This window comes from Parasteatoda tepidariorum, chromosome 1 (genome assembly GCF_982258835.1).
Source record: "Parasteatoda tepidariorum strain Cologne lab strain chromosome 1, Ptep-v5.0, whole genome shotgun sequence".
NCBI classification, from domain to species: Eukaryota; Metazoa; Arthropoda; class Arachnida; order Araneae; family Theridiidae; genus Parasteatoda; species Parasteatoda tepidariorum.
In genome coordinates, this window is record NC_141755.1 from 43,236,871 (window position 1) to 43,251,318 (window position 14,448).

The following is a 14,448-nucleotide window of genomic DNA, read 5'->3' on the forward strand; positions in this document are numbered from 1 at the left end:
ATTGCCGTCAACATCTAGTACACTCTTTCCATTGTTAGTGAGACTGAAGAGCTCCTCAAAGGTTTTCCATCTTCGGATAAATTGGATCCTTAAGCCCCGATACGTATCGCTGTGAGACTTCTTAAATGCATCGTATTTTCTGACATAATGTGTGTAACTAAGGTTATAAGAAAACCTATATTACTAGCATATATGACTAAGAAAGTTTCCAATATATATTCTATGTGAAAGAATTAGACGATTTTTTAAACATGGTAGAAAAAAAAATTCCTTTTAAAATTACTATCCCATTTTCTCCCATGGAATACATGTGTTCCGAGAATGACAGAAATTAAGAGAATGTCGACTTTCTCCGGTAAATGTCAACAATCGCATAGTCGCTTTGGTGGAGATCAGAAATATTTGTTATATCCGATTTGATATTAAATTATTCGTTGATATTATTATATTTATTCGATATTTTAATATCTGCTGAGGATTAAGAGAAAAATTAGTGTTCGGAGTACCGGTTAAATGTATACCTGACAATGGCACTGAATATTAAAAATACTTCAGTGTAGGGCATACCGGGCAAATGTATACCATGCAGTTTGCTTAACTAGATCGAGTATAAATTTTGGACGTTTTACCAAAGCGACTATGTGATTGCGAACATTCACAACCAACAATTTTGGCCATTCATAGTAACATATGTGTTTCCATCCTCCCATAAATTGAATTTTGAAGCCCGAATAGGTATCCCAGTGGGATTTTTTAAAAGTGTCGTATTTACTGACATAATATATGTAACTGAGGATAAAAGTAAATCTACATTAATAGCATATATATCCAAGAAATTATTCAACAAGCGTTTTTTAAACAAAACCTCTTCTAAGTTTATTGTCTCCCTTTTCTTATTTTTATGTATAAACGTATTTAATTAATAATCTGAGTAATCGCAAATGCAAGAAATCATTTAATACTAATTTAGATATAACTTAAAAATAATAACATATGGCTTTTTTTTTTAAAAAAAAAGCTTTGTATTTCCTATTTTTTATTAAATAATCACGCTATAAACTTAGAGTAATTCAAAACACATTATTTTTCTTAATTTAATGTTTCATTTATATAGATGTGTGAAAGAAACTTATTGGTCTATAATTTTGACTTACTAAATTTGGAGTATTTTGCATTTCTATAATATTTTGTTTTGTTATAATGAAGAATTTTATTATGCATATGATTTTAAAGATTATTTAAATCCCTGTTCGCTTTCTTTTGTCACTTTCAACATCAATTAAGTCTCAAGCCTATGAAATAGATAAGTAAAAAGATACTATACGTAAATTCTCCGAAACAACATATAATTGGGCATTTTTAAAGCAGAAAAAAAATAAGAAAATAATCGCGGAAAAACATTTAAAATTGAAATGAAATTCTAAAACCTTAAAATTTCGCAATAAGTTAGCAAATTATAATGAAATTTTCAGCACGTCAAATAAGAACTTTGCCGAATCTGATAACCGAATAGTTGCCTGCATGTCATTTTTTACTACAAGGTTAGCAATTACATTTAATAATTCTTGGACGAACATGCAAAAAGTGCATATTTAAAATTTTATATATATATATATATATATATATATATATATATATATATATATATATATATATATATATATATATATATATATATATATATATATATATATATATATATATATATATATATATATATATATATATATATATATATATATATATATATATATATATCTATATACATATATATATATATATATATATATATATATATATATATATATATATATATATATATATATATATATATATATATATATATATATATATATATATATATATATATATTATATATATATATATATTAAGGAAAGTTTTATATAATTATTTATGGTTTACGGTGATCGAGTGAGATACTTTTGATGTTTGCATTATTTGTCGAATTATAAACTGAGAATATTCAACTCGCTAGTCACTAATCATGAACAAATTCATAAGACACAAACTTATACGTAACTGTTTAAAAAACGCATTTTTAAAGCAACACAATGCCTAACAAATCAACAAGCATATTTATTCTAATCTTTTCCAGTTTCTTACTTAACTACTCGTAACAAAAGTTCAAATGATAGCTACGACTCTACAAATGAATTGGTAGCAATTTATTTTGCAAACGAAATAATTTAAACTCATGTTATTGTTTCGATGTCTTAGTTGCCTGCTTTGAATTCAGAAGGAAATAGTTTGTTAATAAAATGGCAGAAAATATATATACAATCAGAAAAAAACGATGTTAATCAAGAACGAATAATGGCACGACTGTTGACAGACTATAGTTTTCGTTTTAATAAACGAGAATCTTCTCAAAAAGACACAAAATGACACAAGAACAGAAAATGACAAAAAGAAATCACAAGACAAGCATATTGCAAAAAGAAAAAGTTGTTTAATCGGTGGAGCAAAAGGTTTGAACAAGATAATTATAAAAGGAGTGGGGTGAGAGACCAACGATCGCAGGATAAATAGGGTAAATCTAAACATAGCGTCAAAACTTTATTGAGTGATAGAACGAATCTACACTAGCAATATTTACCATAAAATGTGTGAGCGGAACATAAGCAGTGAGAAGTCTAAAGGTAGTTTTCCACTTTCATATTTAAAGAACTAGCACAAGAATGGAAAAATACGCGTCAGAAAATCTTTTATTCACGAGAAAATGATTAATGTACTAAAAAATCGCTAAAAAATATGATTGATAGACAAAGAATCACCCAAAGAAATTGCTTAAAAGATATTCCACCAGTTGCAATGCAGGCTTCCTACCTGTGATATAGGAAGTAACATACATTGGGAAATTACCGGGCATTTTCCTAACATCGCTGACAACAATGTCGATCCTGGCGACTATATCAATATCGCTCACAATGGGGCACTTATTGATTAGACTTTTCATATGGCCCCACTTGAAAGAGTCAAAAAACAAGAGATCAGAATATCTTGGTGTCTAAAGGTATGGGACCACCTTGACCATAATCCATCAGTCTAGAAGCATTGTATCCAATGTGTTCTGCACCACCAAGTTGAAGTGTGCATATGCACCATTGGTCAGGAGCTATATCCTCGACCTGATGGGGTTGAAATGAGCAGCAACAGATTCGGCAATACTTCTCGTATGAATGGGTGATACGATGCGCCGTCTGGACTGTGTGGCAGGAAGTATGTGCCTGTCAAATGGTTATGAAGAATCAATGCCCCAACATTTACAGAGAGTCACCACAGGAACGAATGAGGGTGTATGGCAGTGTTTCTCAAAGTGTACCCCTGGAGTACGGGAACAGTTTAGCAGGGGTACGCGTTCTTATGCAAAATATCTTGCAACAAACGAAAATTTCAAAATTTTTTTATTTAAAATCAAAGCTAGTCAGGAAAACTTACGATTACGTATTTTTCTATTGGCTATTTTTTGAAGAGTTAACAGTTAATAATTAGTGGTGTCAACAGACAGTTGTGATTTTTAACTTTTGTGCAATTTTTTTCATAGTAAAGGTTTGTAATAAATTCTACTTATTTTGAATATTTTTATAAAATACAATTTTTATCTCTAACTTTATGGATCGCTGGTTAGTATCTACAAATTTTATCCAAAAAGGAAAAATAAACATATTTTTAAAAAAATACATTCATTTTTTTATTAGTGGGACACAGCGTTACGAAAAATTTAGAAAGGGTACACAAAAGTCATAAGTTTGGGAAACACTGGTGTATGGCTTTGGGAAACACTGGTGTATGGCTTTCATGCTCGACCCACGTGTGTGAGTCACGGGTATTAAAACTGCCCTCACGAGCGATCATCGATTATCAGAACACGTGCATCGAATTCGGGTGCATTGCATTTTGCTGGAAGAACCAACGTGAAAATAGTAAGCCGGTGATAACACTTATACTTTTCGTGTTTGACAGAGGTGTATTTCTTTATCGTGTAGTACAAGCCAAACATTATTTTGGAATACACTTACAGCACGTACAACTGTTCGCGTTCTGATATTCTTCTCATCATCTGTTTCTTGCTTGAACTTGGCGAAAGATTCCGTCTCTCAGTCATCGAGGCAAACTCGAATTATTTTTTTTTATCTGGAGTGTGCCTTTTAGAAACTGTTCCTGTTAAAGTTACTGTCTCCTAATCGTATTTCCGTCTGACTTTTCATTGTTCATATAACCAGCCATCATCTGAGCAATCCACATATTTCCATTGGATGGGAGTGCTAAGCTTCTTATGTCATTTGCAACGCTTAGCATATACTTTCTGTGATGATTATTTCTCGTGAGGATGAGTTCTATCACCCAGGAAAGTTTTGCCGTCTTCTTTAGACTCGCCCTATCTTAAAATAGATTTCCAAACTCTAGAAAAGAATGGGATGATATAAAGATCATTAACTAAGTAATTAGAATTTTCGAAACTATACAATGACTCAACTAAATCAAGGTCAAAATTTGAAGAGCAGTGTTTAATGATTTCAGTTGAAAGATATTTTAACTTATATTTAAATGTCCAACTATAATTGGGAGATTGAAGATATTATTCCTGGATGCATTAGAAAAAATATCACTTTCTCACAAAAAATTCTTTTTTTCCCAGCCATACAACCATGAACTTTCATTTTTTTACGTAGAAGTATTATGCGTAATCAAGAAATAAATGAAGAAATTGATTTTCCGAATAAAGCCTATAAAGAGATAGAATTTCAAAAATCAATATTTTTTACTGAATATATCCCTGTCAAAAATATTTTTTCAACATTGATTTTTTCTTCCTTTAAAATGTTTCTCTACATTTCATTTTTAAGCCTTATATTATAAAATACAGGAATTGTACTTAATTAAAATATTAAAGATAGCTTTATTAGTTTTTTTCCCATTCGAAGTTTAAGTTTACTTCGAGAAAAATCTTGTTTCAAATGAAAATTAGTTAATTAAGAGTATCGGTATAATTTAAATGAATAAGGTAATTAAATCCTACTAAGCTATTTTTAAATTAAATAACCAGGAATAACCATTAAATAACCTTTATTTTTATCCACAAATACTTTTTTCATTTTTTATTGTGAAATTATCTTTATTTAAATTATGGTATTACTTAAATGTATTGAACTTTTTTTTTAAGGATGGAAATGATGATAAATTTTCGCATACTCTTTGAGTGTAAATTTTTATATGCTCTTCTTTTCTTACATAAATTTCTAGTATCTTTATCCTGTACATTAAGTTTTAACGAGAGAGATTTTTAAGGAGGTGAAAAATAGTAATGAACAATATGATAATTAATATTTAATACCTTTTTCTTAAAAAAATATTTATCATGCAAGAAACATTATTATTTTATTTAATTTATTTCGAAATTACAAATGGTTTAATTGTTTAAGAATATGCGTGGCGTATTAAAGCATTCCCCTTGTTTTGAATTCTAATCTTTTTGGAAAGATATATTTGGTTGAATCTTTTTAAATATTATAAAAAGGAAAGAAAATAACAAAGAAAAACTAGGTATTTCAACAAAATAATCTTTGATTTTAGTTCTCTAAAAATTAAGTGAAAAAAAACTATTTTTATTTAACATATAAATGAGTTTATTATTATAAATTCTAATTACCATGTATAATTTCACGTGTCACGATATTTATTGTTTTAGAAAAACTAATTAACTATGTTTGTTAAATTGCAAAATGTAGAGTATTTTTTACCTCATGAATTGAATCTCAAATACCCAGATAGCACAGATTGTCACAGTGACGTCATAATAATATCAAGACGTCATAATATTGTATGTAATGTTATACCGATACTCTTAATAATGTCACAGCAGTCACAGGTGTGACAGTTTTGAATTGTCTCAAAGAGGTCATCATGTGATTTTGATGTTACTGTGTCTTGTGATATCGCATAAAAGTCGCAATGACTACTTATTGTGATTTTAGTCACTTGGACACTTTTTTCCCCTTGGTCACGTGTATGCATTTATGCTACTTGTCTTACTAAAGTTATGATTCCACTCTACACAGAACAGTCATTTACAGATCTCGTAAGCAACTTATTGCTTATCTCTTAAATTTAATGCATTTTAATCCCAATAGTGTCGCAAATGGTCACAATGATTACATTCCAAAGCGTGACTTGTTTAAATATTTCCGAAAGCCTTCAGACATGACTTGGAAAAAGAATTTGTTTCCGTAAACGTGTTTGTTTAAAAAAGGAATTGTTTCCGTACAAAATTGCTATATTCCCAAAAGCTCAAAATGCTAGAAAAAAGATTTAATACCCCTTTTCCAAATATCGAACAAAATGTAATCTATTTTGCATTCTGCATTTGAAGAAAGAATTTGGGGTTTTTTTTCAAGTTTTTTTGAAATAGATATATATGTTTACATTTTCTTTAAGATTCATGTTAAAAATTTCATCTTTTATACAAGCTTTATACCCACAAACAGACCTGATATGGTTTTTTTCATTCAAAAATATTATTGCAGAAGAAGAAAAATAGCACAATTTTGTGTGAACAATTCCATAAACTAAGTATTTTTGTAATCGGTTCATAATCTTTTAATTCTACATGGAATGCTTTATTTTGGGTTCATTTGGACTAATATTACATAATACTATTACTAATTACTTTGGACAAATATTTTGAATATTATTTACCTCCACTCTCTTTGATTTTACTTAATGAATTAAACATTGTTCAAAATCATTAAACTTTTTTTTGTTAATGTAATAAATTGCTCCGGAGAATGATTTGCATTTTTGTGTTACATATTACGCAGGATGTCCAAAATGTAAAACAACTTGAGTTCGAAACAAACCGTGTTTTAATTCGCATTTTTCACCGTTTGGGAACTTGCATTTCAAGAAGAAGACGACCGCCCATACCCATACATGTGACCTATGACGCCGTGAGGTCGACGGCAAGACAAGCGTGACGCCGATACCTAGATGGAGTATTATTCAGCCAAAAATAATTAGGATTTTTTGTTAAATACTTTTGTGCTCTGTCGTTTCATTTATTTTTTTTCTTCGAATTTCTAACTAAATCGATTTTATAACTTCTTGACATTAACCAATATCTAATTAGTTTCGATAACGTTTATCGAAATTTAATATTCATTTCAGCTCATTTTACAGAGCTTACTTAATATTAGTTCTCTGTCTGGTGATCAGTTTTGATGTGAGAAAATAATTTTTCATCAGAAATTTATTTAGATGTACGTACATTTAAACGTTCACATTTATGACTGCCCACCCGTTTGAAATTTTAGCTGTCAGCTTTTTGTTGCAAACACGAAAATAATTATTTTATCGTTTTTTTAAAATATATTTTGGGATTAGTGTTTCACGTATAATAAATAGATGCTGAAATCTGCAAAAAATAAACGTTAAGAATAATAAACTGGAGTGTAACTATTCAAATCTAAAAATTTAATTAACCGCTTCCTTTTATTGTCTGGAGAGAGCACTGTGACCCATTGGATGAAAGGGGATTTTAAGAACAGCGTTATGATGACGTCACAGTTGATTGTTATTATGTACTATCCTCATAAATATTTATCATTATTCATTTTTGTTCAATTTACAGAGATCGCTTAATATTAGTTCTTTGTTGCAGACACGAGAAAAGGGGTAGTTGTCTAGTGATCAGTTTTTGATTGAGAAAAGAAGTTTAGTCAGAAATTTATTTAGATGTACGCACATTTAAGTGTTCACATTTCTGACTCTTCTCTCGTTTGAGGTTTTAACTGTCAGCTCTTTGTTGCCAACACAAACAAAATTATTTTATCGTTTTTTTTCTTTTAAAAAAAAAAAAAAAAAAAAAAAAATTATATATATATATATATATATATATATATATATATATATATATATATATATATATATATAAATATATATATATATATATATATATATATATATATATATATATATATATATATATATATGTATGTATATATGTATATATATATACACACCGAGGAGCCATTACATTATCCATTACATTACATATCATACCACTCTTCTAATAACATGTAGAACCACCTTTAACCCTCAAAACTGCTAGCACCCGCCGTGTCATTGATTCCACAAGGTGCTGATAGGTAGTCTGAGGTATTTGGCACCAAGCGCTCACCAACTGGTCCTTCAATTCCCTCACATTGCGAGCGGGTAGCGTGGCAGCACGAATTTGGTTTTCCAAGTAGGACCACAAATGCTCTATTGGATTAAGGTAAGGTGAATTTGGGGGCCAAGACTTGACTAGAAAGTCACTGGAATGTTCCTCGAACCAATCCATGACGATTCGACCCTTATGACATGGTACATTATCCTGTTGGTAAACACCAACCCCCGCAGGAAAAACTGTTGCCATGAATGGGTGAACCTGGTCTGCAACTATGTTCAAGTAGCTTACAGACGTCAGGGATTTGTTCTATGAGGATTATGGGTCCTAATGTGCCCCAAGAAAATATTGTTCCTGGGCGAGAAACCATGAAAACCTGGGTGAGCGCATTGTTATAGATGGAGGGTGGTCATAATGGTTTTCACATATATTGGGATTATTGTTTCCCGTACTATAAATGAATGTTGAAATCTATAAAAAAAATTACCAATAAGAATAATAAACTGGAGTGTAACTTTTCAAATCTAAAAAAAATCAATTAAACACTTCCTTTTATTGTTGGAGGAGGGCATTGTGACCTTAGCCATGAAATTCTTTGTCATGAAATATTTATATTACCAGACTTGTGTATGTTTGTATGTTTGTAAACGTGTAAAGAAATAAATAAAACATACTTGCTTTGATCATTTGATAATCTATTTAAAATAACACTAATTCTAATTTATCTAAAAGTTAAAGCAACCAGAAAATTTTACATCTTATATGCAATTACACTATTGATTAAAATTAATTTACATCATTCGGTCTCAGTGATTTACAGTTATCTGAACTTACACAAACAAGTACGATTTTATTTTACGATAATTCAAGTATAAATGCTTAACTCAATAATCCAATCAAAATTTAAAAGGTTAGCGACAAATTTGATTAAATTATTATTTTCTTATAGACTTCTATGGACTTTTATACTTCTGTATAATACACTTTCATATTTAAAATTTGTTACTAACTAAGAGAAGCAGAAACTTTCTCTAATCTGGAATTAATTAAAGTTTATTATATTAAAACCATAGTGTCTGGAAGATTTAATTATAGATAAACTTTATGATCAAGTCTGTTTTAAGTCATCATTTTATAATCCCTGTGAATCTTTGTGCTCAAATTTGTTTGCTAAGCTTATTCAATTAGAATGAAATGCAGATTACATACAAACGGAAATTTATAAATATAGTTTACCTACTAAGTTGAATTTTAGTCTTTTCTAGTTTTAAAAATATTACACTAGGACGAGAATAGCTATTTATTCATATTATATTGCGTCATTTATGTAATCATCATCATATTTTGTCCGACATCTCAGGGTGGGCCAAAGCCTTCGGTTGAGGATTTTGCAGGAATAACTTACTTTTTGAATTTTACTGCCAGTCTTTTACCCCAATTTCTTTACAATCTGATTCCTCGCATTCAAGTTATCGTTACTTGAGGGATTCGCGTTTTCGACTAATGAAAGGCTTTGCCTCAAAAAGTTTCTTTACTAGTTTTTTTCGTCCATTCTAGCGAGTTCATTCTTTTAGTTGATTCTTTCATTCAGTTCATTCTTTTAGTTGAATACTTTCATATTGGCCTCTTTAAGCATAAAGCTCACCTTTGTTCCTATTGAAACTTAATAATAATATTTTTTATCATCAAACTTTCTTATTTATTTGTCAAATGCCAGTTACATTAGCCGTTAGGCCATTAAACCTTTTGCTTGCCAATAGAGTTGAAATATACAAGAAAAATCTGTCAGTGCTTCACACTCGTCCAAATGTTCTACCGTCATTGGCTGTCCACTATCACATATAACACACGAATGTGAATCGGCTAGTCCAATGCGAAATAAATGATTCTGTAGACAGTCATGCCCCATTAATAATCTAAAAGATGCAACCGCAACTGATCGCAGGTGTTCAGGAATAAAAGCTGAATTTGTTAAAAGAACACTCCAAGGCTTGCCATCGAAAGTCCGAGTGGCAAAATTTCTAAAAGTCTCTTGATATATGAGTGATGTCAGTAGTTTAATGGAATGGAGGCTTGCTTTAGTTTTGGGCTTTTGGAGAACCGCAGCCCCTCTTTTGGCAAGCATATCTGCCATCTTATTTTCATAAATACCGGATGTAAAGTAACAGGCCTCCTTGTTTGTACACCCTGGGTTACGCAAAATCTGCTACAGCTTTGCTACTTTCCGATGGCTCCTAGAAATCCTTATCATCAAATTTTTACACCTCGTATATCTCCAGGAAGGTACGTTTATTGTAAAGAAACTATAAGATGAAGAAAAGATACGGAGCGCGAAATTGGAGAAAATTAAAAAGGTTCATAAGACGTATGAGTATAATTAAGCACAGCGAATTATTTATTTCAAGTATAATTTCAGTTTTAGAAAGTCTGCAAAATAGTTTTTCAAAACTTAATTATTTATTTAATCTTAGATATGAATATTAATGTTCAAAACTTATAGTATTGTGCGTATTACTTTTTTAAAAAATTGTTTTTAAGTATTATTGTTTTCCAACCTCCCACGTTATAAGAACACTGAAAATTTTAGAACGTAAAACAAATGTTCATCTAAATTGTTAATTTAGCAGCAATTCTACAATACTGGTGGCGACTTAAAACCCATCCAACTTCATATTGATGAGTACCAGATTGTTTGAGAATCAAATGACATAAAATAAATAATTATAATGAAAAATAATTATGATAAAAAAAAATTCTAGTATTAAAGGAAATAAAAAAAAACATTTAATGCGACTTTGCATTCAGTTACTTCAGTTTTTATTTTGAAAGCACATTAAACTACTACGTTTTTCTTCAACTTTTTAAACACAGTTTTTGCTCAAAATTTACCTTCGCTATCTGCATCAGGTAACACTGCAGTCTAAAGTTTTTGTCATTGTCTTATTGCGTGACGTGCTGTCGGTGTTCGTGTTCGGCACTTATTTAAAAAATATAATAAGGTTGTGCAAGGTGTTTTCTATTCCATTATTTAGTTACTAATACCATTCAGATCTAGAAGTTTCTAGATAAAACGGAGCTTATTTTTAGATATGGAACGAAATCGGTTTGTCATAGCTGTTTTGTATGTATTAGAATGAAGTCCTCTTGGAACCTGAAACCATTCAAGAATTAATGAATTTAATGAAAACGTTGCTGAGGGATAAGCAGATTCTTTTACATTATATTTAGTATTTTTATATTTTATTAAGATGAAGCTATCCTTAATATTACCTTAACTACCTTAAACATATCTAGCTTGCAGCTTACAAAGACATATAAAAAATCACAAAAGGTAGTAGTATGCATTTCCAGTGGGGCGTATCGCCCCACTCGAGCTGCAGAATGGGTCATCGGTGATGATATAGAGAACATTACTGAGGAAGATCAGAAGACCATCACACTTTCGATCCTCTGCAGCGAGGATGGCTTTTGGTGGCCTAACGATCTGCGAGAAGAGTCGTGCACTTTATGTTAAAGTAGTTTAAAGAAGACAAATTCTACACAATTTCGGTCTATTCGAATGTTGATCAAAGTGTACAAGTACAATTGGAAAAAAGTAGTACAATGTTTTACACTTATCTTATAATAAAAGTTTAAATAAGACTTACATAAAATTACTTATTATTTAATTAATATAAAATGGTTTATGAATTATTTAGATATCGATATAAATATGTCTCTTAAAAAATCTGCATAATAAGGCAATATTATATGAATATTTTATGACAAAGAAACCCCACTTTTCGTTTTAAGCATTTAGTTTAGATTAATAATCAAACTGCAATAATTACAACTGATACTAATAAATGATGATAAGTAGGTAATTCTAGTAAGTACCTTTCTTTAAATTGGGAATAAATAAATAATTTACAAGCAAACAATGCCCTTAAACTGTCATTAATTTTTTGTTGAAGACATCCAAAGAAATCTGGATCATCAAGCTTAGACATTGGATCTTTATAATACAGTGTTCTTCAAAACAGTACATAAAACCTTAATACTATGTGAACAGTATACATTATACTAACATTTGGAAACGATGATTAATTTATTATAAAATTAATAGAAGTTGTTTTGCTAAACTTTATTCATATCAAGAGTTTATTCATATTTTACGTTAACTAAATATTTTTTTCGAACAGAAATTATTTAATTTTACACTTTTACTTCGAGTTACTTTTGAAAATACAATCATACCAGAAACAGTTAATGGCAAAAATGAGATATTACAAAGAATTCTTACATTTTTATCAAGACATTGTCGGTATTAAAAGGACGACTAAAATAAAAACAAAGTAAAAATATTTTCGACTTTTTATGGTAGGATATTTTTCTTCTCTTACACGACCGCCATTGTAAGATATTAAAATTTTCCCTCACTTTAAGCGATTTGCATATCAAGTGAATAGAGATTGGAAGAAAAAATGTTCTTTTGATGTTCTCAATAAAGAGAAGTTAAGTTTCTATGCAAAAGCTATTGGCATTTTTTTTGTTCTCATCAATCAAAGAGGTGAAAAATAGAAGGGAAAATCAATCTTTTCGGAAAAGTTGCCAGAACTTCACAATAATTAAGAGCAACTTTTAAAGTTAAGAGCTTAGTTAACTAATATTTTCAATTAATTCTGGTTAGCACTGTAAAAAATTCTGGATAAAATTAAGGTATAAATTACTGCCACAATGGGTAAGTATCCGAAAAATCTATCCTAACGCAAAATTTATATTTACAGTCAAACTTTCTTCGTAATTTTGCAGTAATATTTACTTAATTTCAGTGATACTATGATTTTACTGAAAATATTGCAGCATAAATTACGGTAACTCATATATCTAGATATCTTATTCCGTTAAAATATGCAGTAAAAATGAATTTTGCCGTAAAAAATACTGGAAGCCTGGTTAAAGAGAAGAGTAAAGGATTGAGTTTAGGTAAGGAAGTTTTTATTTTATTTTATTACCATCGTTGAAGAACCGACGCAAGTTTGGGTTTACGACTAGCATTGTTCAACTCCGTAGCTTTGTAATTTTGAACCCAAGCCAGAAGACAAGGGAACTCCTGGATCAAGTATTGGGAGAAATTCGTGATCGTGGTTGACTTCATTTGATGGAACTAGTCCCCATTTGCTTTACATGGATAAGAAATCCACGAAAACCTCCCATGGTTAATCCGACGGTTTGGGGATTCCAATCCATGATCCATCTATCACTGAGGATATTTTACGTCGTAACCGTGGTCGGTGCGAGCCGGGTGTAGAATTCGTATCTACCCGCCATAACTGGGATTCATGGCCGGTTCACCTCATTGGAAACCAAACACTCCATCTACTGAGCCACCATGACTGTGACAAGAACATTTAGTTCAACTGTGAATAGCATCATGCTTCTGTTTTGCCAATTGCAGCAAACTCATGACAGATACTTAATACAATATTACAAACGAATGTCCTTGTGTTTGCTGATAATAAAAAAAATTAACGTTTAATTAGTTAATTGATTTATATATATATATATATATATATTATAAAGTTACAATGTACAATGGAATAACTTTACGATGGAAGACATATTTTTATTCAAATTGACGGAATAGCACAAGGATCTAATTTTTCATCTCTCCCTTAGCTAACTTATTTTTACACTATTATGAAAAAAAATATACTCCTAATATTAAATTTGTTTTTAGTTGTATAGATGATTTAATTATCTTTAATTTTCAAGATTATAAAATTTTGTTAATATTTATCCTGAGGAATTAATCTTGTTTCGCATTGACGATGATGATATGAATTTTAATTTCTTGAATTTAATTTAAATCATTTTAAACTTTTGAATTTTTTTAAAAAAATTCTATTTTTTTCCTTTTTTTAGATAAAAATACATATATCTTAATTATGTTTGTAATAAATGTTGGAAATATACTCCAGAAAATCCATGGAGACTAATTGATAAGGCTGAAATTTCCCTTTTGATGTCGTTCAATTATGTTAATAAAAACGTTGCTACCAATTCCCTTTCAGAATCCTTAAATAAAATGTGAGACATTCCGAAATCATGAGGTTTTTTTTTCTTGAAGTAACTGATAGTCGAACTGCCGCTCTGATGGCCAACCCCCAACACCTTAATTGGGAAAACCCTTCTTTAAAGAACTTGCTAAAGAAAAAGTGATGCTAAAGAAAAATTAGAAAATTCCATTTTGTTCACTGTCTATGCAAATTAGTTGTTTTTTC

The 14,448-nt window shown here is 30.0% G+C and overlaps 1 protein-coding gene across 1 annotated transcript; it reads right to left on the reverse strand.

Moving 5' to 3' along the window:
- Window positions 1-9,914: 9,914 nt before the first annotated feature.
- LOC107446468 (uncharacterized) lies at window positions 9,915-10,319 on the reverse strand. Its single transcript, XM_016061137.1, has one exon. It carries the CDS (start codon window positions 10,317-10,319, stop codon window positions 9,915-9,917), a length of 405 nt encoding a protein of 134 aa, XP_015916623.1.
- Window positions 10,320-14,448: the final 4,129 nt, after the last annotated feature.